General features: G+C 41.0%; 1 protein-coding gene across 1 annotated transcript in view; it reads right to left on the bottom strand.

Moving 5' to 3' along the window:
• Positions 1 to 25,734, bottom strand: part of arl15a (ADP-ribosylation factor-like 15a) — a gene marked incomplete at both ends in the record, with an annotated part of 137,976 nt that overhangs the window by 59,702 nt on the left and 52,540 nt on the right. Inside the window, one exon of the mRNA XM_083673615.1 lies at positions 18,687 to 18,895. Within this exon, the coding sequence (XP_083529741.1) occupies positions 18,687 to 18,895 (209 nt within the window). The remainder of the gene's footprint in view (positions 1 to 18,686; positions 18,896 to 25,734) is intronic.

The following is a 25,734-nucleotide window of genomic DNA, read 5'->3' as shown; positions in this document are numbered from 1 at the left end:
ACACTCACCGGCCACTTTATTAGGTACAGCTTGCTAGTGCCGGGTTGGACCCCCTTTTGCCTTCAGAACTGCCTTAATTCTTTGTGGCATTGATTCAAGAAAGTGCTGGAAACATTCCTCAGAGATTTTGGTCCATATTGACATGATAGCATCACACAGTTGCTGCAGATTTGTCGACTGCACATCCATGATGCGAATCTCCCGTTGCACCACATCCCAAAGGTGCTCTATTGGATTGAGATCTGGTGACTGTGGAGGCCATTGGAGTACAATGAACTCATTGTCATGTTCAAGAAACCAGTTTGAGATGATATAAGCTTTGTGACATGGCACATTATCCTGCTGGAAGTAGCCATCAGAAGATGGGTACATTGTGGTCATAAAGGGATGGACATGGTCAGCAACAATACTCAGGTAGGCTGTGGCGTTTAAACAATGCTCAATTGGTACTAAGGGGCCCAAAATGTGCCAAGAAAATATCCCCCACACCATTACACCACCACCACCAGCCTGAACCGTTGGTACAAGGCAGGATGGATCCATGCTTTCATGTTGTTTATGCCAAATTCTGACCCTATCTGAATGTCGTAGCAGAAATCGAGACTCATCAGACCAGGTAACGTTTTCCAATCTTCTATTGTCCAATTTTGGTGAGCCTGTGCGAATTGTAGCCTCAGTTTCCTGTTCTTAGCTGACAGGAGTGGCACCCGGTGTGGTCTTCTGCTGCTGTAGCCCATCTGCTTCAAGGTTCGACGTGCTGTGCGTTCAGAGATGGTCTTCTGCATACCTTGGTTGTAACAAGTGGTTATTTGAGTTACTGTTGCCTTTCTATCATCTCGAACCAGTCTGGCCATTCTCCTCTGACCTCTGGCATCAACAAGACATTTTCGCCCAGAGAACTGCCGCTCACTGGATATTTTCTCTTTTTTGGACCGTTCTCTGTAAACCCTAGAGATGGTTGTGTGAAAATCCCAGTAGATCAGCAGTTTCTGAAATACTCAGACCAGCCCGTCTGGCACCAACAACCATGCCACGTTCAAAGTCACTTAAATCACCTTTCTTCCCCATTCTGATGCTGGGTTTGGCAGTGATGGCAGTGACTGGGAGATTAGTGAGGATCAAGGGAAAGATGAACGGAGCAAAGTACAGAGAGATCCTTGATGAAAACCTGCTCCAGAGTGCTCAGGACCTCAGACTGGGGTGAAGGTTCACCTTCCAACAGGACAACACAGGAGTGGCTTCGGGACAAGTCTTTGAATGTCCTTGAATGGCCTAGCCAGAGCCCGGACTTGAACCCGATCAAACATCTCTGGAGAGACCTGAAAATAGCTGTGCACCGATGCTCCCCATCCAACCTGACAGAGCTTGAGAGGATCTGCAGAGAAGAATGGGTGAAACTCCCCAAATACAAGCTTGTAGCGTCATACCCAAGAAGACTTGAGGCTGTAATCGCTGCCACTTATGTAAATGTGATATTTCAGTTTTTTATTTTTAGCAAAGAAGCAAACATTTCTAAAAACCTGTTTTGGCTTTGTCATTATGGGGTATTGTGTGTAGATTGATGAGAGAATAAAAGTAATCAATTTTAGAATAAGACTAACATAACAAAACATGGAAAAAGTGAAGGGGTCTGAATACTTTCCGAATGCACTGTATGTGTGTGTGTATACAGTATATATATACACCCCCTGGCCACTTTATTAGGTACACCTCTTCAACTGCTCGGTAACGCGAGCATGAGAGAACGGTCCAAAAAAGAGAAAATATCCAGTGAGCGGCAGTTCTCTGGGCGAAAATGCCTTGTTGATGCCAGAGGTCAGAGGAGAATGGCCAGACTGGTTTGAGATGATAGAAAGGCAACAGTAACTCAAATAACCACTCGTTACAACCAAGGTATGCTGAAGACCATCCCTGAATGCGCAACACATCGAACCTTGAAGCAGATGGGCTACAAAAGGGGGTCCAACCCAGCACTAGTAAGGTGTACCTAATAAAGTGGCTGGTGAGTGTATATATATATATACACACACACACACACACACACACACACAGATCCAGTGGCCTGCGTAAGTAATGGGACAATGAAGCATTTTTTTCTTCTTTCGGCTCTACACTCCAAAAGTTTGGATTTGAAATAACAATAACAATAACAATTACTGAGGTTAAAGTAGATATTCTCATTCTCTTTTATTTGATGGTATTTGTTTACATATTGGTTTCACCATTCAGAAATTATACCGCTTTGTATGCATAGTCCAACCCATTTCAGGGTACCCAAAAGTAATGGGACAGATTCATCAAATGTCCAAATTAAGCACTCATGTTTAATATTTGGTCGACAATCCTTTGCATGCAATAACTGCCTGTATTCTGCAACCCATTGACCCCACTAGACACTGGGTATCTGTATATATGCCATTTAGCTGACGCTTTTATCCAAAGCGACTTACATTGCAGGGAGTGCATACATTTCAGTATATATGGTCCCAGCAGGAATCAAACCCACAACCTAAGCATTGTTAGCGCCATGCTCTACCAACTGAGCCACTAGTGATGCTCTGCCAGGCCTGTACTGCAGCCATCTTCCGTTGTTGTTTGTTTTGAGGTCTTTTTGCCTAAAATCGTATCATCAGAAAATTCAATGCATGTTCAATTGGATTTAAATCTGAAGATTCACTTGGCCAGTCAAGATCTTTCCACTTTTTGGCCCTGAAAAACTCACTTGTTGCTTTGGCAGTATGTTTTGGGTCATTGTTTTACTGTATGATGTAGCGTCATCCAATGAATTTGGAGGCATTTGCTTGCAGACAAGATGTTTCTGTACACATCAGAATACATTCTGCTGCTACTGTCAGCAATTACAATCATCAATTAAGACAAGTTAACTAGTGGCAGTTATACATGCCCTAACATTAACACCCCCTCCACCATGTTTCACAGATGAGGTGGTATGCTCTATCTCTTGGGCAGATAATTTTTCTCCAAACTTTCCTCTTGTAATCACTCTGGTCCATGCTAATATTCGTCTTTTTGTCCACAATACCTTTTTCCATCCTTAGTGTTGTTAGCGCCATGCTCTACCAACTGAGCCACAGAGGACCATGGTCTCAAGGTGCTTTCCCCAATATAAATAAATAAAATAAAAACAGAAACAGAAACAAACAGTGTATGCGTGCACTCCCATTGTCTTTCAGACGCAGCCAAAGTTGGCCATATCCTTTGAACCCCTCATGGGATTAGATGTTAGGTGGTAGAATCTGACAAGAGTATTCACACAGAGATCCTTTCAGGTCCACTCTCTGCTCCCTCTTCTCCCTGTGGGAGACCCCACACGTCACAACAGGAAAGAGGTTGGCCTCTTGAAGTCAGACTCAAAGGGGGCCCAATCCTTCAACCTGGCAACTTTGATGGGATAGGATGATCCAGGTCTGCAGACGTGCATGCATGCGTATGAATGAGACAGAGGGAGAGAGAGAGAGAGAATGACAGAGTAAGAGCAACTGCATCAATGATTCTACGTACTCTGCTTCCCCTTATTTTCCATCACCACAGTGACTTACCCACTGTGCCTGTATGAACTGGAAAGGCCCAAACTGGGCAGTCAAATAAAGGCCTTTGGGCAACATCCACCCCATCTCTATGAACCTGCCTCACATATTATCGTATTTGCAAACAGCTGAGAGAAATCGATACCTTCTACAGACTGACGCAAGCAGAATACATCATGGGGCAAAGTTCTATTGAAAGGCTGGAATGGGAATTCGGCATTTGACCATACATACAGTAGACAAAACAAATGAGTCAATCAAAAAATCACCTGCTGGATCTGACAAGATTGAGCAAGCCAGCATAATCATATGCCACTGCCCGACTTTCCCGCATCTCCAAATAATCACTTCAGACTCACTTCTGTTGGCAACTGTCAAATATGGGATTAACCTCCTGCCCAATTGATCGATTGATCGATCCACACCAAAAACAATTTGGTGGTTGACAATGAACTGGATAACGACAGTTCTACATCATACATCAATACAAGTAAATCATACTGCAAATGTAGTTGTTAACCACTTGGAAAATTGCCACAAGCAAAGTAGCTATTGAGTTGCTGTAGCTAGCTAGTTAACTATCTGGTTAGCAAAGGGCTAATGAAAACAATATTCAAATGAGGTGGTTTAAGTGCAATGAGATAATGACAAGGGCCCAGAAATGTATGGATACAAATTTAGCCGACTGTCTACCATAAAAACGTATATTGATGTACACTCACTGAGCACCTTATTAGGAACACTATACTAATACTGGGTAGGGCCTCCCAAAACAGCCTCAATTCTTCGTGCCATTGATTCCACAAGATGTTGGAAAAATTCCTTTGAGATTCTAGTCCATGATGACATGATTGTATCACATAATTCCTGCTGATTTTTCACGTGCACTTTCAAGCTGTGAATCTCCCATTCTACCACATCCCAAAGGAGTTCTATTGGATTCTGATCCGGTGACTGGGAAGGCAACTGAAGAACACTGAACTCACTGTCATGTTCATGAAACCAGTTTGAGACGACTTTTGCTTTGTGACATGGTGCATTATCATGCTGGAAGTAGCCATTAGAAGATGGGTAAATTGTGGCCATGAAGGGATGCACATGGTTAGCAACAATACTCAAATAGGCTGTGGCATTCAAGCAATGATAGATTGGTATTAACAGGCCCAGTGTGCCAAGAAAATGATATTGAGGGTATGGGGTTTCGGATTAACAAAATATCATTACATTTACATTTACGGCATTTAGCAGACGCCTTTATCCAAAGCGACTTACAACAAAGTGAATCAATGCTCGGATCAGTGGCCATAGGCAGTCACAATGCAAAAAAAAAAAATAGCTTTATTTTTTTTTATTAACAGGAGAGAAACTTGTACAGGGGGGTAGTGGGGGTGAATAGGTCTTTAGGAGGGACCGTTAAGATGTAGCCTGAAGAGATGGGTAATCTACGGCGGAAGATTGGTAGTGACTCTGTAGTCATGACAGCAGTGTCAAGCTCATTCCACCAGCGGGGCGCCAGGACAGTGAAAAGCCATAACCGAGGCGGTGGTGCCAGGCAGCCAGCCGAGGTGGAAAAGCGGTGTGATCGGGCAGCGGTTTGTGGGCTGACCATCATCAGCATACAAAAATAGTTTATGTTCCTCTCCCCCATTGCATACTGCCTGAATCTCTTGACTATCCAAAATAATAAAGGGGAGAAATTAAAAAAAATAAAATATATATATTACATATCAGTCCTTTAGTTTGAACAGCAGCTCTCGGACCCTAGTACAGGACATAAACCCAGAACCAAAACCAAACTTATTAAGAACAAATCTGAGAAACTTCCTTTCTACCCAGTCAAAACCCTTCTCTGCATGGAGAGACAAAGCAATGACAGGGCAGGATGTACATTTATTAAGCCACATAAGAGAAGATTTATATTATACTACTGGCAATGTATGCATTATTGGGCTACCAGAAGGCACGGCGCAGATGCCAGAATGGTTCCCTAGTCTCGCCAAGAAGGTACCCAGCCTTGAAGTCATGCGGGCAATGTTTTCTACTGGGCAAGTTTGTTCCCCACAATTTAGTGTTGCCAGAGGAACCCGTCAAGGTTGCCCTTTCTCACCATTGTTTTTTACGCTTTCCCTCAAACCACGAGCTCAGGCTGTTTGCCAATCATCTAGCTGTACACCTACTGTATTACAATTAGAAATTCTGAACACCACATCTCTCTGCATGCACATGATTTGCTCCTCTACCGTGGCAACCCACAGCAATCCTTACCTAAAGTATGCAACCCCCCTTAAAAGATTTCAGATGAAAATAATTCCCAGCCCGAACTGTCAGTTTCTTGTATTCATGGAGCTAAAGAAGAAAATGTCAACCATCAGTTGCTGATAAAATATGAATGTTGTTGTCAGGGTATAAATTTAACTTTTTGGTCTAGCCAAGGTGTCTGGTGACATTTTTCGCGCCCATCATTGGCAAAATACCACTAAATATGCATGTAGTTGAATTTGACTATTATACTTTATTTTTGGTTGTAACCAGAGATGTTGTTGTAACTAAGAAAGCTCATAGACTAGTTTGAAAGTCAGGAGAAGCGTGAGTGAGATGCGCAGCCATTACAGTCAGTTGGAGGAGGCAGGAGCAGCAGGAGTGTTGTCACAAATGCCGAATCAACTGTGACCATAATTGCAGATTGCACCAGTTTCATTTCTAAATTGAAGCATAGTATTCACGAACCTTTGTTGGCTACCCGCCAAAGTGGCTGGTAAGATTTACAGATTTACCCACCAATGCCAAAATCTAACCACATTTGGCCGGTGTTTTTTCCCCTGGTTGTTGTAAGTATATACTATGATTATGTAGATAGCTAGGTCCTGCAAGGGGTGGGGTGGGTGGGAGTTAGTTTTGTCCTTGTTCCTGTCCAGGTAGGTGGGTAGTGGGAGGTGGGGTTGGATGGGTGGAGTCTTTTTCTAAAAAGTGTATCTGATGTTTTAATTTCTCAGCTTTACCTCTACTCTCTTTCCTTATGTAAAAAAGCTGATCATCTTCCCCCTTACATAAACTATAGATGTCTCCTATATTGTACCCAATGATTCAGTTGAGCCTATATTATAAAACCTCATTCTATAGTAATAAGGTGTTCAAAGACCCCTACTTCTACTTTTAACAGTCTATCCTTGTAATTCCACTTGTAACTTATCACAGTTTCAGTAATTCTACTGGAAATTAGGAAATTGTCAATTCTAGAATGTGAACCGTGGAGGTGAGAATACAAATACTCCTTTTCACTTGGATTTAGCAAGCGCCATACTGTATATCCACCAAACTGAAATCCTTTATCAACATGTGAATAGCTAATTGATCCTTAGAGGCTACTTTAGTAAAAGTTGTCCTACCTAAACATCCATCCAATACTTGGTTGAAGTCTCCCCCTAGAATTACATTCCCTTCTTAAATATTATAGATAATAGTTTTGACACTATGGGAAAAAACTGGATCTTCAATGTTAGGTACATTTATGTTACAGAGGTTTATTTTCATCCCATGAACAACGGCTTCCACACATATAACCTGGTCCTGTTCATCCTTAAATTGTTACATTTAAATACTTATTAAATAGTATTGCAACTCCATGTTTTCTATTTGAAAATGAGCTATGAACAATGCTGTCCACCCAGTCCCTTTTCCAAGTCGTTATTTCTGTTTCTGATTAATGGGTCTCTTGTATAAATGCAATAGCTACTTTCTTTGTTTTTACAGGGTTGTGGGAGCCTTTTATATTCCATGAGATGATCTTAATAACCTTGTTAGCCATCATATGAAACCTTTAATCAGGGAGCTTATTTACTTCAATGCAGGGATGTAACTAAAAAAAAAAAGTGAAAAATAAGACTCAGAAACAAAACCATATTGCCATGTCAAATGTAATCTTATTGTTTTCCCCTTTACAAGAAAACTCAAAACAAAAACAAAAACACTATTCCCATAACCCCCAACCCTGAACCCAAGTGAAGTAGGTCCTATACTAAACTTCCCTGCATACCCGCCCCTGTGCCTCTCCTAGCTTGACCTACTGAGCTTCCACTGTGAGGCCATTAACACATCTCCACCCCTCCGTTTTCTCAAATAATTCATTGATAGACATGTCTTTGGTCCGTGCCTACAGTGATGTCAATATGCTGGTAAGTGGAATGTCTCTGGACACACCTAAACAAGCATGCAGTGCTGTAACACTAACATGATAATGCAGATACTTGGCTGTCAAACTTGATCCCATCCTAATAAAATTGACTAGTGGTCATTATTTCGCTTTCCCCGACTCATCACAGATTCAGTTTTCAGCTATATTATCAACTGGTCACATTAGCCACGTTACATGTACCTGTACACGTCTCAAATATCAAATATAAATATTTGATCACGCTCAAATAGCTTTTACTCGTCTCCTAGCTTCCTTGCTATGTTTGTCCCCAGACAGCTTTGTTGTCTTGGTATTCTTTGATTATGATGCATACACTTTACCAGTGTACACGTCAGTTACAACGATACACACTTTTTTGGCTGTCTTCAGTGACGTTCCACTTTACCAGCATATTATGAACACTGTTTGTCTCTTCTGTACGATGTTCATGTGTGCATTAGTCTAAAGCTCCTAACCTGACTGTTTATGCCGCTACTAGCTGACTTCTATGAAGCAGAAAACGTTATGCTTCTCTGAAGGATATGTAACCCCTGTTCTCTGAAGGATATAAGGGACACATCTCACCATGGGATATGCACCCTTGCATACCCTATTTGCTGAAACCCTATTCAATCACAGGCCAGGAGCGCTTTGCATGGCTGACCCCGCCCCAACCAGCTTCTAAAAGCTCATGCACAGCACGTCCATTTCATTCTGTCATTCCCCTCCACGTGACAGTAAATCTGCTCCCGAATTTAGTCTGCCTGGTATATGTGTTGCTCTGAGAGACAACAGATGGTCGCTGCTCCAAAGCAGCAGTTCTCGTGCTACGCCCAGGAGCTGCTTGGAGTGGTTGGCGTATGAGGACGCGTTGTCCGACCTGACCAGGACATGTCCCTGCAGGAACACATAAAGTACCTGAGGGCTAATAACCTGGTGTAGACCTTGAGAAGCTTGATATGGGCCTGTGGTGACATGACTGTGGGACTCTCCCCATGGGGCATCCTATCAGCAAAAGGGAGGGGTCTCTCCAACACTGTAGTGTTCCATCACATCATTTATTCAGGCATAAGAGAGCTGTCAATGTCTAGTATTGATTCTAGGCTTTGTGCCTTTGGAGTTTGTTATTGGTGTCTGTCAACATGAGGATCAAATAGGTGTCAATGAAAGTCAAGGAACCCATTATTAAACTGACAAATAAGAAAAAACTGAAACATCAGAAACATAGCCAAAACCTTAGGATTGCCAAAGTCAACAGTTTGGAACATCATTAAAAAAAAAAGAAGCTCAGCAATCGCAAATGGGCTGGTTAGCCAAAGATGACTTCTACAGTGGATGCTCACCATAATTAAGAAAACCCCCAAAACAACTGACGTGAATGTGTTATAAACTACCATCCACAGAATACACCCGTCGAGGCTTCACTGCAAGGTGCAAACCACTAGTTTGTGAGGTTGTTTTTTTTCAGGCTTCACCTAGTCAAAACCACCACCAGGTGGCATCATTGAGCATGGTGGATATGTTTACAGTGTGTTTACAAACATTGCCGCCTGATAAATGATGTGAAGAGTAGCTTATGAGTTGTCGTTTCCATTTGGATATAATGTTTCTCAGTTGATTCCACGCATTTCAACATGCGAATGTATATGGACACAGCTCGCTCACAAAGCAAAGAGCACATTTTTCTGCTCTGGCACTGTATTTCAGATGATTGAAATGATAAGTTTCATTAATCAGTCAAAATGAATCAGTTAAAAAATGTTACATGCCATGTGCAATGACGAGAATAAAACAAATAAACAGCTCTGATCACAAGAGCGTTGCATATATTTGTCAGTATGTCATTCTGATCACCCTCACATTTTGGCTATTTGTCCAGAGCATGTTGTCACAAGATGTCTGCCCTCCCCCCCTCCTCTCTACCCAGCGAAAATGTTGTCCATCAACTGTTAAATATGAGAGCTTTTTTTGGCGATGTGTGACATTCCAAATATTAACACCACTGTATTAAATACAGGTTGGACCAAGTGATCCCATATACAGTAATGAGAAAGAGCAACATAGTGCGAGACGGAGTAAGGTAAACACTCAGCAACTGATATTTGTGATATATTGATAGGCCGTGTGCAGCATTCCAAACATTAACATTACTCAAAATGGTAGGCCTGCTATTCAGGCGGAGCAACTGATATGTGATATATTGAATGGTAAAGATGTTGTTTAAAAGACAATAGTTTTATATGTATCTCCTGATAACCAGTAGGCAACGGCTATTATTCTAAAATTTATCTTTTAACCGTAAACACACCTATTTAATCTAGATTGTTGAAAGACACAGTGATAAAATATTTGTATTTGATATGACATGTGCACTGTGACTTGCTAAAACTTGCTAACCAAAGTTATTATTATTTGTGAGTTTACTGCACATTGTGTATGACATTTTGATAAAGAATGCCACTGATGCAGAAATAAAAACGCAGAAAAGTGTTTATTTAACCCTAACCCTAACCCTAACCCATCCGGAATGTGATCAAGAACGTTCTGTGTTGCAGTTTACAACCTCTATCCTGTGCATATGCCCAATAAACTTTCACTTGACTTAACTTTTTATATGGCTGTTATTATAGGCCTCATATACTTGTATCACAAACTCCGAAAATGAACACGTACTGTTACACGTGTAATACTGTAATATTAACAGGCCTGCCCAACCTGCTCAAATACATTTCAATACAATTAGGGGGGAAGGTGGGTAGATTGTAGCGTATTTGGCATTCATAATCGTTTCCCATTAACAAACAAAAGTGTGACCACATGGAGAAAAACAATTTGAATGATCACACTCCCCCTAGAACAGGACAGTTCTTCATTTAACAAATTATGTTAGTTCATAGAAGATTGACGGCACCTCCCAAATAGGCAATGACATTATGATACAAAATGTGTGCACAAAACAAGATTACATTACACTATTTTATTTGCTACATGTTTTAACAAAAATTGAGATTTAGCTGCAGTATGGGCTGGTCGATCTGCGGGACCAGTGAGCGATGCAATCTGTGGGCTTTTTCACATTTCAACATTCAACTCTGTTGAAGTTCACGTTATATATTTCACATAACATATTTATGTCCATATAGCTGAAATGCGTGGAATCAACTGAGAAACATTATATTGTATGAGTTAATTAATATACAATTTCAAGGACACACTGCCACATATATTCTATGTCTGAACATCATTTTATGAAGTGTCCATGAAGACATTAATTATTTCTAATTAATGTTCATCCAAAGACATCATCACCCCCCTCACAGCATTTTAGGCAGCACCCCCTCACAAAATATAATTGTGCTACAACATTTCCCCTGCTTGATTGACGATGGTAGGTCCTTAAAATAACCAGATATTTAAAACATTTCCACTCATCATCTCTGTAATTCATGACCTGCTATAACAAACCTGATTTTGCCAATCTATCTGATAAGGCAAGCTGATAAGGCAAACCACTCTTTTCAAACATCCTTCACAGCTCTTCTCACCACCTTGTGGTGGCTTTCGGCAGCACTTCACACCGCATATAAGTGCAGTGGTGTGTAGCGGCGGCGTGCAGGGATTAAACTTCTACCTACTGTATAGCTGTCACAAGAACTTAATTCTTAATTAATTGATGACGCTACTGCTGATAGCAGCAGCAGAATGTATTCTGAAGTGTACAGAAACATCTTGTCTGCTCGAGTACAAAGCAAATGCCTTCAAATTCATCTGGGCACGGATTATCCTACTTCACTTAATGCTTTCCCGATGCTTTTGTCGGTGTCTTCAATGAACCCGGAGGACGAGAAGGAGAGAAAAGAGTAAATGGAATTTCCCTAAATGGCTATGTCAATAGTGTACCATGAATGCTACCTAGCTCTGAATGCACGCAAATGAGCCAGTAGTAACACTTGCAATGTGACACGCATCTCACACACAAACTCAAGTTGAACCTGAAAGGAATTACCAAAGAAAGTAGCCAGGTAGTGGTTTATAGTAATCACCTAGTGTATTACTAGTCAACCCCTCTGTTGTTGTTAGTCAGCTAGCGTAGCTTCACATAGTGTGGTGAAGCTAGTGAGCCAGGCTAATAACAGTGAAGTGGGGGGAGCAGCCTAACAGTTGTGTACTGTAGGCTAGTTAACAAGGAATGCTGCAAGTGTGGAAAACACAAGGGAGCAAACTAGACTATATTATTTTACTTGGTAAAAGAGGTCTTTCACTTAGTGTAGTAAAAGAGAGTAGCATTTTGATGGTGTTGTATAAAATAAAAGCTCACCCACCAGCTAAAAAACAAAACTCGCGTGGCACCCAAAGGGCACGAGAGAAATTAGCTAGTGAGTATTTTAATTTCTTGTTGGCGAACCAAACTAGAGAGAACTTCACTGGTGGAACAGTAAAGCTAGGCAGCTAGGTTCTATCGGAACACTGCAGACCGGCTTGCGAATAAGCGAGTGAAGAGTGAAAAGAATGAAATGGCTGGCTGGAGCGGGGTCAGCCATACAAAGCGCTCACGGCCTGTTCCAGGCATTGAATAGGGTTTCAGTGAATAAGGTATGGAAGGGTGCATATCCCATTCTGAGATGTCAAACAGTGAACTGAAAGAGCCCTTATGTCAGACTTTGGTGGTCCTCTCTCTGAGCTGCCATTTTAACTCTCTCACTGAAACTACACTATATGTCTCCACAGATGGTGGGGGGTTCTGGGTTTTGAAACATGAGTGGGCGCTGAACAGAAGCTGCTAGCCAAAACATCCCACATGGAGAGGCTCCTTCTAAGACAGAATCACAATGTAGCACAGCAGGGGACTAACAGAGCGAAAGACTACCTCAGTAACACTTTGTCTTTACCCCGTCTCCACTGTCCGTGATTGATTTTCTCTTGATGAGGGGGTAACATGACCGGTGACATAACATGGAGGGGTGACAGGCATCAGCAGGCAGCTTCCGTAGTGTCGTAACTACTACAGCCCGTCTGTCAGTGGCTTAGCGGAAGCTGTTAATCATATAATAACCATGAATGTGTGGACAACCCGTTATGATGTACAAAGTCAGCGGTCTGTTTAGCCCTCCTATAGACCCATTTCATGTGAGTAAACATGTGAGAATCGATGAACATGTCATGTCTTTGCTGCCCAAGAGCTGGAAGCCCAGCCTAAAGATGTACTTTTGAGAGGGAAACAGCTGATCTTGTCCACCATCTGTGGCAAGGAGAAGTTCAAATAAAGAGTTCAAATAAAATTGTTATCATAGCATTTCTTGGGTGCAGGGGCTCTTTAAAAAGGTTGGTTTCCATAGAAAATTGTGGTCAGCAGCCACAATGCAGCTTTGTGAGGCATTTGTCCACCAAAGCAAATCAAATCTAGGGGAAACATTGAAACTGCCAACATCACAAAGGCACACTGGCAATAGTGGGGCTACCTTGATTGCTTTGCATTGCATGGGACAATGAAAGCATGAGGATCCGTTATAGCAGTAGTTTCAGACTTGAAGGAACCACATCATCAGCGGTGACGGGAGGGCGCGTGCCATTTGCCTGTTCTCAGCAGACGAAACAAGTCTACTCTTTCCTGCTAAGTCAACCCTAGAGAGGATTAGTGGGGCAAAACCTGCTCAGTGCAATCTGGAGTCTACAGCTCCTCAGATAAAACTGACTCATAAGCGCCCAACTTTGTTTTGTACAGTTAATGGAGTCCAGCATGAGGAGGAACAGTAAGCCCCAGTAACTATGGATCCAGGTCAATTCAAACTCAGGAAGTTAACTGAAATTCCAATTCAATAATTGAACAATCCCAATTGAAAAAACATAGCACTTTTTATTTGGAATTTCAATTAAATTAGAAGTATGTTAGCTTTTAGCTTTAAAAGCTCTGAATGCCTAAGATAAATTGTTAACAAGAAGAGGAGATTCAGTGGGAGTAATGGAACATTAAGCTATGTAATTTTGGTCTTTAACATTTCAAAATATGGTGTCGAGGTCGAGCACTAGCCTTTACATACCGACAGTATTTTATGTATTCATTGTTTTGTAGGACATGTACATATTTGCCGCTATAAAAAATATATTTACATTTTCAATTTTGTAGTGTGGCCACAGAGGGCAGAAAAGTGCAGAACTACATCCTAATCTCTAAACTGACTGAATGGAAATAGAATTAACCCCAACCCCGGAAAGGATCATAAGTCTTATGAACTAAATGACAAATTAATGTTCTATTCTATTCTCCAGCAAAAAGACAATATGCTTGTTCTAACTTATTATACTTGGGGGTGTGGTGTGTGTAGTGTGTGTGTTGTCTCGGGAGGGGTGTGCACGTGTCAAATTCCTACAATTGATGAGAATTGATAAATAAAGAGTCTTCTTCTTCTTCTTCTACACAGTGCCCTGCATAAGTAATGGGACAGTGAAGCATTTTTTCTTCTGGCTCTACACTCCAAAAGTTTGGATTTGAAATCAAACAATACTATACACTCACCGGCCACTTTATTAGATACACCTGTTCAACTGCTCAGTAACGCAAATATCTAATCAGCCAATCACATGGCAGCAACTCAATGCATTTAGGCATGTAGACATGGTCAAGATGACCTGCTGAAGTTCAAACTGAGCATCAGAATGGGGAAGAAAGGTGATTTAAGTGACTTTGAACGTGGCATGGTTGTTGGTGCCAGACGGGCTGGTCTGAGTATTTCAGAAACTGCTGATCTACCGGGATTTTAACGCACAACCATCTCTAGGGTTTACAGAGAATGGTCAGAAAAAGAGAAAATATCCAGTGAGTGGCAGTTCTCTGGGCGGAAATGCCTTGTTGATGTCAGAGGAGAATGGCCAGACTGGTTCGAGATGATAGAAAGGCAACAGTAACTCAAATAACCACTCGTTACAACCAAGGTATGCAGAAGACCATCTCTGAACGCACAACATGTCAAACCTTGAAGCAGATGGGCTACAAAAGGGGGTCCAACCCAGTACTAACAAGGTGTACCTAATAAAGTGGCCGGTGAGTGTAAAGATTAAAGAAGAGATTCTCAGCTTTTATCTGATGGTATTGGTGTACATATTGGTTTCACCATTCAGAAATTACACCACTTTTTATGCAGTCCCCATATTTTAGGGTACCCAAAAGTAATGGGACAGACTTATGAAACGTCCAAATTAAGCACTCCTTTAGTGTTTTGTGGACAATTTGGATGCAATATCTGCCTGAAGTCTGCGACACATTGACCCCACCAGACGCTGGGTATCTTCTCTGGTGATGCTCTGCCAGGCCTGCACTGCAGCCTGTTGTTGTTTTGTTTTGAGGTATTTAAAATGTTCAATTAGATTTAAACTGAAGATTGACTTGACCAGTCAAGACCTTTCCACTTTTTAGCCCTGAAAAACTCCCTTGTTGCTATGGCAATATGTTTTGGGTCATTGTCTTACGACAATGAATTTGGAGGCATTTGCTTACACTTGAGCAGACAAGACGTTTCTGTACACAGAATACATTCGGCTGCTGCTGTCAAGCATCTGTAGTTTGGCTGGTTAATTATTCTTCGGATGGTAGTCTCTGATACATTCATGCCTACCTCCTGGAGAGTATTCCTAAACTGTGGGACAGTTGTTGTTGTTTTTTTCTTAATTATGGTGAGCATTCTTCGGTCATCCACTGTGGAAGTCTTCCTTGGCCTATCAGTCCGTTTGCGATTGCTGAGCTTTCTTTTTAATGATGTTCCAAACTGCTATTGATTTTGGCAAGCCAAAGGTTTTGGCTATGTTTCTGATAGTTTTGTTATGATTTTACAGCCTAATCAAGGCTTCCTTTACTTTCATTGACACCTCTTTGGTTCTCATGTTGACAGACACCAATCGCAAACTCCAAAGGCAAATGCAAAGCCTAGAATCAATACTACATATTGACAGCTCTCTTATGCCTGCGCATGATGTGACGGACCACACCTGACTTACCAGAAATCTGTCGAGCCAATTGTCCCATTACTTTTGGGTAACGTAAAATAGGGGGACTACAGTACGCATAAAATGTGTTTCGTTGAATGGTGAAACCAATATGTACACAAATACCATCAAATAAGAGCTAAGAATCTCTACTTTAAACTCATAGTAATTTGATTTAAAAATCCAAATTTGATTTAAAATCCAAACTTTTGTAGAGCCAAAAGAAGAGAAAATGCTTCACTATATGTTACTGCAGAATGTAATAACAGAAGAAATAACCAAATTACTCAAACAAAAACTAGGGCTTCTGTATTCTGAATCCCAAGCCCAAGCCCCAGCATATCATTTTTTGGCAGAGGTGCAAAATCCCATCTTGGAACCACAAACCAGAGTTCTCCTCATGCCCTTGCCCTGTTAAACTCAGATGAACTCATTATCAAAAGGGACTGTGCTACAGGAGAGGGCTTAAAGAGCTTACAGTATATCCAAAAATCCACAGAGGAACAGGACCAAACTACTTCTGTTGGCTTGGACCTACCGAGTCAGTGATGTCCGAGTACCCTCTGATGGGAAAAAAACGGTGATGAGGACAGGTAAACAGGGTATCATTGGGTGTGCTGGAAACCTGTTACTGTTCTGAGAACATCCCAAGTACTTCTATTTTCTTCTCTTCTGAGCTGAGTTAACAGTGTGGATCATCCATAAGGAGTGTTGAACGTTGCCATGGTAATTGACATTTGAATTATTTCCTTTGTAGGCACACTTTAACTCTTTTGCCACAGAGACAAAACACTATCACTTAAGCTAATCTAGCCATTGGATTCCCTGTACGTGTGGCAGCAGCTTTGCCTCTCAAACCATTCTCTCATCTCAACCGATCTGAAAAATATTTTAAAATATTATTGGAGAGTGTGGAGGAATCCAGTCCTTTTATTTGTCAGTAGATATGAAGGACAAAGGAACAGGCACAAAAAGATGTTCAGGTATTGAGACACTCACACAGCCAGCCTCATGGCCTTGCGACACTGCTATTCTGTTTCCTGGATTTTCTCATCCAATGGAAAATGTCGATCATTTAGATCTCTGCATTCCAGTCTGTTTATACTCTGATCCCTCCAGAGGGAGTGTGAGTGTGTGTGTGTGTGTGTGTGTGTGTGTGTGTGTGTGTGTGTGTGTGTGTGTGTGTGAGAAGGAGAAATCTGGACAGTGAGCACAGACTCTGGATTAGGAACAAGGTGGGCCACACACCACTCCACAAGCCCCAATCGGACGATTAATGGCTGGCGAATTAAAGAGAGCACCACACACACCAACTCCCCAGTGAGCTAGAACACTTAAAAAAATGTGAACACATGCAGAATAGCAACCGTGTTAGTGCTGAAAAGGCTGTTAAAAGCAGAAGAAGCAGGTCTTACAGTAATTCTAAATTTACTGTGTGTGGCAGTAAAGGGGCTCCCGTACATTGCAATTGTATCACCTGCTAATGTTGTGCTTTAAGCTAACACTTCAAAGACCATAAAGACAGCAATGTGGTCTCGATTTAATTGAGCCCTAGATATGCAAGTATAGTAGCCTGTCTTACTCTTGACTCAACACTTTGCTGAAGCCAACTGCAAGAACGAAGCAAAAAAACTGTTAAACGCAGAAACAGTCAGCCAGCCTGGCTACAAGGACAGTCTAGAATAGATCATTGGAAAATCTCCTGTTACGTCATCACTTTTACAATGTTATGTCTTCCACAAAAAAACTAAAATGGTGAAAAAAACAAGTGCAAAGACGACTTCTGTATTTTTGTGTCACCTCTAGGTTGCTTCTGCTCCAATGTCCACAAACTCTGCACCAACATACTGTAGACAGAGGAGTAAATGGGAGTGTTCAGGGGACTTGAGCAGTGAAGGAAATGGTGAGCAAATTATGCATTCCATATTAATTATTAACAATAGGCCAGACTAGAAACTTTGATCATAACAGGCACAGCAGTGGTTGAGGATAATCCCCCATATGATACATCCTCTACACATATGTGGAGGTAGGCATTGTGTAGCCTTCTCACATTACTAAATGCAGTATATTCCTAAAACAACTGTATCAAATGCCCAATGTTGGCATGCATTGATCGCCTCCACTCTGTGTCAATTACTTCCTCAGAACAATAAAACCATGCAACAATAAGGTAAATTAAACAAGGTAATGAAATACATGTAGCCTACTACCTCCTTAAGAAAAATAAGATTTCACCTAAGTGGCAGTTGATTGTTTTTTTTTTCCTGGGGGTCAAAGAGAATGTTCAGCTGATACAAATGATAAAAGCATGAGGAAGGTCGAGACAGGTCATAAGTAAACGTCTCTACAGCTCTTGGAGACTGGTTGAATTAAGCACCACTGTGGACTTATTGCTGCCAGAGTGATTATGTTATTAGACTGAATCAGGCTATTCAGCTCATGAACAGTCTTGAGCCAGCTGATGCAGCATGTCTGAAGTTCAAGAAGGGAGAAACAATTATTCTGGGGACACTCTCCTGAAAAATCATGAGTTTGGGTAGGTAGGGTTCAGAATGAAATGGAGGCTCAGTGGAATAACAATAGTGGGATTTCCTGCGCCTCACGTTCCGTCTATAGGACACTGAAGCCAATTGTTGAGCAGACGGTTAGCCGCAAGCTTATACTGTATAACTTGTGTGGGGCTGTCTGACTTAGGAGACTTAGTTGGCTACAATTAAAATACAATATGCTTATCATATTTATCAAAAAATGTTGCCCCCCCTGAAAACCCAAGCTGGTACATACATTTTTCAACATTCGTGGCCCAATAACTCATTCTTTTTATAGTGAAATCCTGATTGGCCAGGACAATGGCATCTCATTCAATAATCCCACTTACTCATCTTTTACTTCCTGAAAAATACCAATGTAGTGTGTCAACTAAATGCAGCACTTTTTGGGGTGGAAACAAAATGGAGTGCAGAAGGTTCAATTCTCCAGTATCGTACCTGGTTTGGGGTGCGCGCAGCAGGCTTGTCCTGGTGGTTGGCGAGGATTAGAAAGGGCAGTGTGCAGAGCTGCGGGTGCTGCAGGGCAGAGTGGAGCTGGTTGCGAGCCGCCTCCAGGTCTTGGTCTGAGGAGGCGCTGTCCAGGACGAACACCACGCCCTGTGAGCCCTGGTAATAGCGGCTCCAGTACTTCTTGATGTTGTCGGCTCCTGTAACAAGATAGGATGAGATGAGTTACCATCACACTACACAGAGCGCTTAGGGACCAACAGGTATAGGGGTATATATACAGCCAATACAGTACAGTAAATGCAGTGTATAAACTCAGAACATCAGCAACAGAAACATCAGCAACAGCCACTATGTATCCAGACAGTGATATCAAATAAATAAAGTTGTATCATGTATAAAACGACACCTTTGGTTTTCATTTAATTTTTCATAAAACATGTTCAATAATACGAAGATACGGTTGCTATGATCTATTTCCTTGATCTGTACGCCTTTGTGTTTGTTTGGTGTTTTTGATTAGTTCAATGAGTCACCATGTTGGTTTTGAGCTGACCTTTCTTACTCAATGTCTTTTCAAATCACCATTTTCATAACATTCATTTACTATTACTGCTAACCAGTAGTACCCTCAGATGCATGTGATGTATGTAAATATATGCTGTGACCTAACCTATACAGTAGATGTTGATGATCTCTAGTTGAAGTTGTAAGGGGGCTGTACCTTACATAATTGAATAACATCACCAATCTCAATAAAATAACAATGATGCACATATTCACAGAGGGGGAAAACTAAATCAAACCTGAAAGCAAAAGCTTTTCCTATATTTATCAATACACTCTTTTCAGAGAGAAATGTTTCATTTTGCTACCAAACATTAATGTCAACACACCAAAACCTTGGACCGGACATGGGTTGTGGGAATATAGGATTGCAACTCTTGCCAGACTTGGAAAAACAAAGCACAAGCCTAGGGAAATGTGTGTGCGTGTGTGTGTGCGTGGGTTATAACGTAACTATTACATAATAACCATTTCACCATGTAAGTTTGAATGAATACTAGCAAATTAAAGGAAAGTCATATTGTAAAAGAAAGCATGACCCATACACTGTGCATTACTGCTACATTTTGCAATATCTTTATAAAGTACTGATGTTTTCAGTTCTCCTGTTTTGCTTGAACAAGATCACTGAATGTTGCACTGCCTCCATCTTTGCGTGCCAACTTTCCCGGCAGCTCCCCACAACCCACGGGGGAGAGCGAGTGTCCAAGCCCATCGTGTTACGACACAGAGACTTCTCTTCAAAGTAAACACAGGCCTTCAGAGTTATTAAATCGCCGTGCGTGGTTATTTTCAAGCCCCCAGACTCCCATGGCCAACTTGGAACTGTGCGCTGTTTCAAATACCTCCCCCTCCCCCCAACCCCCTCCAATTCATCGTGAACAACATATGGTTCCTTTTCTGAGCGGTAATTTGGGTCAAGCATATCCGCTCAGCAAGGTTCACTGCGCCACAACTTTATTTGTTAGTGTAAGTAATTTGAGGAAGAGACCTACATGCTAACAAACTGAGTCATTCCTGTCCCCCTGCCCCCCCGTCTTCCCTTTCACTGTCAGTGTTGGTAAGGCCTGAGGGGAAGGAGAGTCAGACAGTCACCCTCATTATAGAAGTCAAGCAAAAAAGATCTTCATCTTTTATTTATTTCCCACTCCTACACAAACCTTCCCTCTCTATGTAGTGTTGTTCCTTAATTTGCTGTGTCGTGAACTGTTGTTGTTGTTGTTGATGATGTTGTTGTTGTTGTTGTTGCCTATGGGAAGGTAATTGCCATGCGGTGACAAACTGAGAGGCCGGCAAGTGTTTAAACATCACGCAATGCTTCCAGTGACGTTTCTCCCCCCTCCTCTCTCCACTCCACTCCTCTCACCTCATATTGATGTGGAAAGTTATGAGACAAAGTGGCACTTGAGGAATTGCCTGGGAAGTTTATTCCATCTTTGCCTGGAAATGATGAGGAATGTCACTCATGTCTGTACGTCTGACTGGCAACTTCTGCCACCTGTTGGTCTAAGGGGAGGAATTCAGAAGGACAACATTTCAAAACATAATGTACCTGTTGCATTCATATGAAGTTTACAATTCTGCAACTTTATAACAAAAGTTACCATATAAGCTCTCTGTGGGGGGACACAAAACAAATATTCAACAACTCTTTGGAGCAAAATGGTTGTTGAAAGATTTTTAAACATGTTTTGACATGACATGCAGTTACACGCATCATACAATCTCCATTTTTGCTGTGTGGCCCACAAATATAGGTCTTTGAAAGCTAGCATTCCTAACAATGAACACACCACAAATATGAAAGCGGTAAGCGGATCTCACTTTCAGGACATGCAGCAACACACAGCAGTTCCTCTTCACCACCACATGTACAGAAATGTGTGCACCAGCTCCACACCTCCTAATGACCCTGTTGTGGATGGTGCCCAGTGCAGCCTGAACACCCAGCCAGTCTGTGTGTGTACAGTATGTGCATGCGTGCGCTCTTCAAAGGGCGCTGGTCTCTCATTCATTTGTATGGACTGGACTGCCCTGGTCATGTCACGTTATTCCTCGGCTCAATCATTTATTCATTATTAACTTGTTTGTTAATGTGTGCGTTCATTGAATCATTTATGCATTCATTCATAAATGCATATGACTGTGTAGATTGATAAGGGAAAAAATGAATTTAACCCATTTTAGAATAAGGCTGTAACATAACAAAATATGGAAAAAGTGAAGCGGTCTGAATACTTTCCGAATGCACTGTATATACACATACATATATATTATATATACACACACATGTGTGTATGTATGTATGTATATATATATATATATATATATATATGTATATATATATATATATATATATATATATATATACATACACACACACACACACACACACACACACATATATGGAGGGCACTGTATATGGTTAGTCATGGTAAGCATTCTTCGGTCATCCACTGTGGATGTCTTCCTTGGCTTATCAGTGCTTTATTTCCTTTAATGATCTTTCAAACTGTTGATTTTGGTAGGTTTAAGATTTTGGCTACGCATGTTTCTAATGTGTTTTTCTGATTTTACTGCCTAATAATGGCTTCCTTGACTTTCATTGATGTCTCTTTGGTCCTCATGTTGACAGACAACAATAGCAGACTCTAAAGGCAAACGCAAAGCCTAGAATCAGTACTAGACATTGAGAGCTCTTTTATGAGTGCACAAATGATGTGATGAAGCACACCAGAAACACCTGTCAAGCCAATTGTCCAGTCACTTTTGGTGCCCTGAAATAGGGGGACTGTGTATACAAAGTGTTATAATTTCTAAAGGGTGAAACTAATATGTACATTGTACACGTTTGATTTCAAATCCAAACTTTGGGGTATAGAGCCAAAAGAAGCTTCACTGTCCCATTACTTACACAGGGCACTGTATGTACAAGTCTGACGAAACTGGACAACCATGGCAAGTGTGTGAGGCCTTCATTTATTAATGGGACTATTTTCTATCCATCACCAATAAATGTCAAACAACAAAGGCTTCTTGTAAATACTTTTTCCGTAATATTTTCTTTTTACCTCCACAATAAATACTGTGCCATGCTTACTGTGTAGCTATGTATATAGTTACTCAAAGCCTCTCATTATAATGTATACAGTACAGTGACACAGTAAGCAAGGAGTCGGTTGTAAAACATAAAAAGAGTCCAACCTTTATATGACATATTTTTTTCACATTTATTTGTGGGGTTTTGAAAATATCTAACTACAATCACTGAGCGGAAGTGTAGTGGTTATCATTATGGTCTGGTAAAGTTCTGGGTTACCCATGACGATAGCGGCCATTAAGATGTCCATCACAGGACAGACTGGGTTGATCTTTGGGCCCATCTGCAGACAGGCTGGACACATGGGACAGATAAAACATCTGTATAGACTGCAACATGCTACGCCCTTATTGGGACATCACTGATGCCTTTGGAGGCAGATAACGCACTGACGTACAGGGAGGAAGAGATGTTATGCAGAGGATATAGTTTGCTAGTTTGGGATTGGTAGATAGTGGTATCTATGGGTTGTTATGAAATTGATGTTCTGAAAAGACAATCAATTTCAGCTCTAGTCATGATAATGAATTGCATCTGCTGTATATACGTTGCTTTTCCCTAGGTCTCCCTTCACCACTAACCGCCATCAAGGGGTTACCACTTGCTTGCTAGACAATTATTATTGCGACTTCTCTCTTGTTTGGCTGTTGGGCATCAACTTGGATATGGTCTCATATTCGCAGTCGACTTGAAGAACATTTTCTCATGCCTAATTCCCATTGATTGCGTTTTTAAGTTTTACCTTGAACAAAACGCAAACATGTTGCTAATCGGACTTTTGCTCTTGAAAGTTGAATTCCAGTCAAAGCAATCCTCTTTGAGGTCTCCCTAATAGAAAACAGACTTGTTCTTTCCTCCCATGAGGCAAATGGAGGACTAACAATACAGCAGTAGTGGACTTAAGCTTGTCTAAACCTTGCTTACTTCATTTGAAAGAGAGCTGGACTGCCATGTAAAAAGCTCTCCAATTGTTGGTCCACTCATCAAGAGCAGTCTCAACCAGGTCTATCTTAACCAAACAGAATCCAGGCCAAGTCCTAACTTGGAACAAGCATCCATTGCTAACATTTTCACACAATTCTCCCATATGGAATATAAAGTCCTATACTGGTATTTACAGTTAACTATGCTAATATAAAGGATGAATGAATTATATTTTCTAAAATACTTTAAAGGGGCAATCTGGGATTCAAACAATAACAAAGTGTTCTCCTCACCCCTTTTTGGTATACAGCTGAGTGATATGGCTGGAGAAATGTAACCACTCTCAAATTCATACATGGAGCTATGGATGCAAGGACTGACCATCCATGACATCAAAATTATAGTTTTAACCATTTAAAGCTATGTTACAGTTACATTGTTTACAAGCAATGGAGTAAAACAAGCTTACGTATATTTTGGGTTCTGATGGGGTAAGATAGTTGACATAAGCTCATGAAGCATTTATATGAGTATAAGTTAAGTTAAGTTATAGTTAAGTTATATTCGTCAATAATCTATCTGTATATATATATATTTAATTCCACTATGTACGATTCAACCTTTCTAAAGACTTCCTAATGTTTGTAATGACTATGTTTAATCAGTAGTGATCAGGGAGTGAGATCCCTTGAAATAAATATTTCATTTACGAATGCTGTTTTGGTCCGGAAAAAGCATTAAAATGGAGTGTCCTACCTGACACTCGGTTTGCATATAAACATGTTTTTATTGCCAGGGGTGTTCTATGGGAATGGACTCACTGATTTTGGCGTTTCTGTCTCTGGCGACTGCCTCTTCAAATCATGTGCACATGCAGAAACAACACAGCTAATGTCCGACAATGTCCATTTCGATGGGTTATATTATTACAAGGGAGGATGTTGTTGTTTGGAACTTCGAACTGAATTTCGCAGCGATGGTCAGAGGTGGCAGATTTTCCACAAACTTACGCCTTGCTCCTTTTAACGTTAACATCTTTTACTACTTTTTGATACCACACCTTTCTTTTTTTGATAGCCAACATCTCCAAGTTCTGTCCTGAAGCGCGAATAACACCTACTCCCAAAAGTGGAAATGATCTATTTGTGCTAGCCTTACCGTAGCTTTACCATCATCATGGTGATTCATAACTAAGGTCTATAACTAAGTTTCGAATGGCTTACTCATTTCAACTGTAATGGGTCGCAAACATAGACAGAAAGACAATAACACTTAATTGCATGATCAATGCATGATTGCATGTGAATAGTAGCTAACACGCACCCAGCCTCCATAGAAGAGACACATCGTTCATCACACCCATATTCAGGCTTATTGTTTTATTCAAGCCATAACAGTTTTTCTCTCAGTCTATTTAGACCATGTTTTTTTATGATTTCTCCTCCCTTGTAGGCTACAGTATGTGTGGCTGCGTAAAGGCCTGTGATGTTGATAACAACACTGAAGAAGTGGGCAGTCAATGTGTAATGATGTGGATAATGGATGAAGCAAACAATTTGCTGTCCCATGTGTGTCTGTGACGGGTTTATAAAAAAACAGTTACTGCGCTCAGTATACAGCTGCAAAGACAGAAATGTACAACTTCTTCACATACATTTCCCTGGCAAATAAAATTGCAAAGGTTGATTGCAAAAAACTGAACCAGGAGCTTTTTGCCCTGCTCAACAATTCTCAGCACGGGGAGTCACTGTCAATATGTTACAGTATATTTAATGTGTAGCTCTTTAAAATACAAAATGTAACAAACCAGTATTATTTTCTGCATGGTATTGATCTAATTCAATGATAACACTGTTATACTAACGTCAACCAATGGACATCTCCGGACCTCACTCTGAGTACTTTGGTTAGTAATTAACAGGTATCCTTGTCCCACTGTCCACTCGTAATCAATTGATAAGGCGTTACAATTGAGTGAAGACACTTACACAATATTCCCCTCTAAAAAAACCCTAAAATCTGAACAGTCTGTCTGCCCCGCTATGAGCCTAAATGACAATTTGCAAATGATTTTAATGTTGGCCTGGCTGTTTTCTATACAAAGAGGAACAACTTCCCTGAAGGGAAAAGCAAACCACATTCTAGTCACATTTTATAATAATACAAACCATGTTGAGCCTGAAATTACTACAATGCTGTGTTGTTTTTTGTTTACAGCAGAAGATGTGTTCTTGTGTCTGCCATAACTGGTGGTTGTCAAGAGCACTGGTGGATGTTCTGCACTGCAGTATTCCCTTATGTGCTGCAGCTAATGAGCAGATGAAATGTAACATACTGTAGACTTGAGAGATGCACACACACGTACATGCACATACACACTTGCATGTGCAAATTTAAACGCAAACCTGTGCAAATATGTGTGAAACCTACACAATCCTTTCCACTGTC

Source organism: Argentina silus (genome assembly GCF_951799395.1).
Source record: "Argentina silus genome assembly, chromosome: 7".
Taxonomy (NCBI): domain Eukaryota; kingdom Metazoa; phylum Chordata; class Actinopteri; order Argentiniformes; family Argentinidae; genus Argentina; species Argentina silus.
Note: the sequence above shows the minus strand (reverse complement) of the source record. Positions and strands in the feature narration are given on the sequence as shown.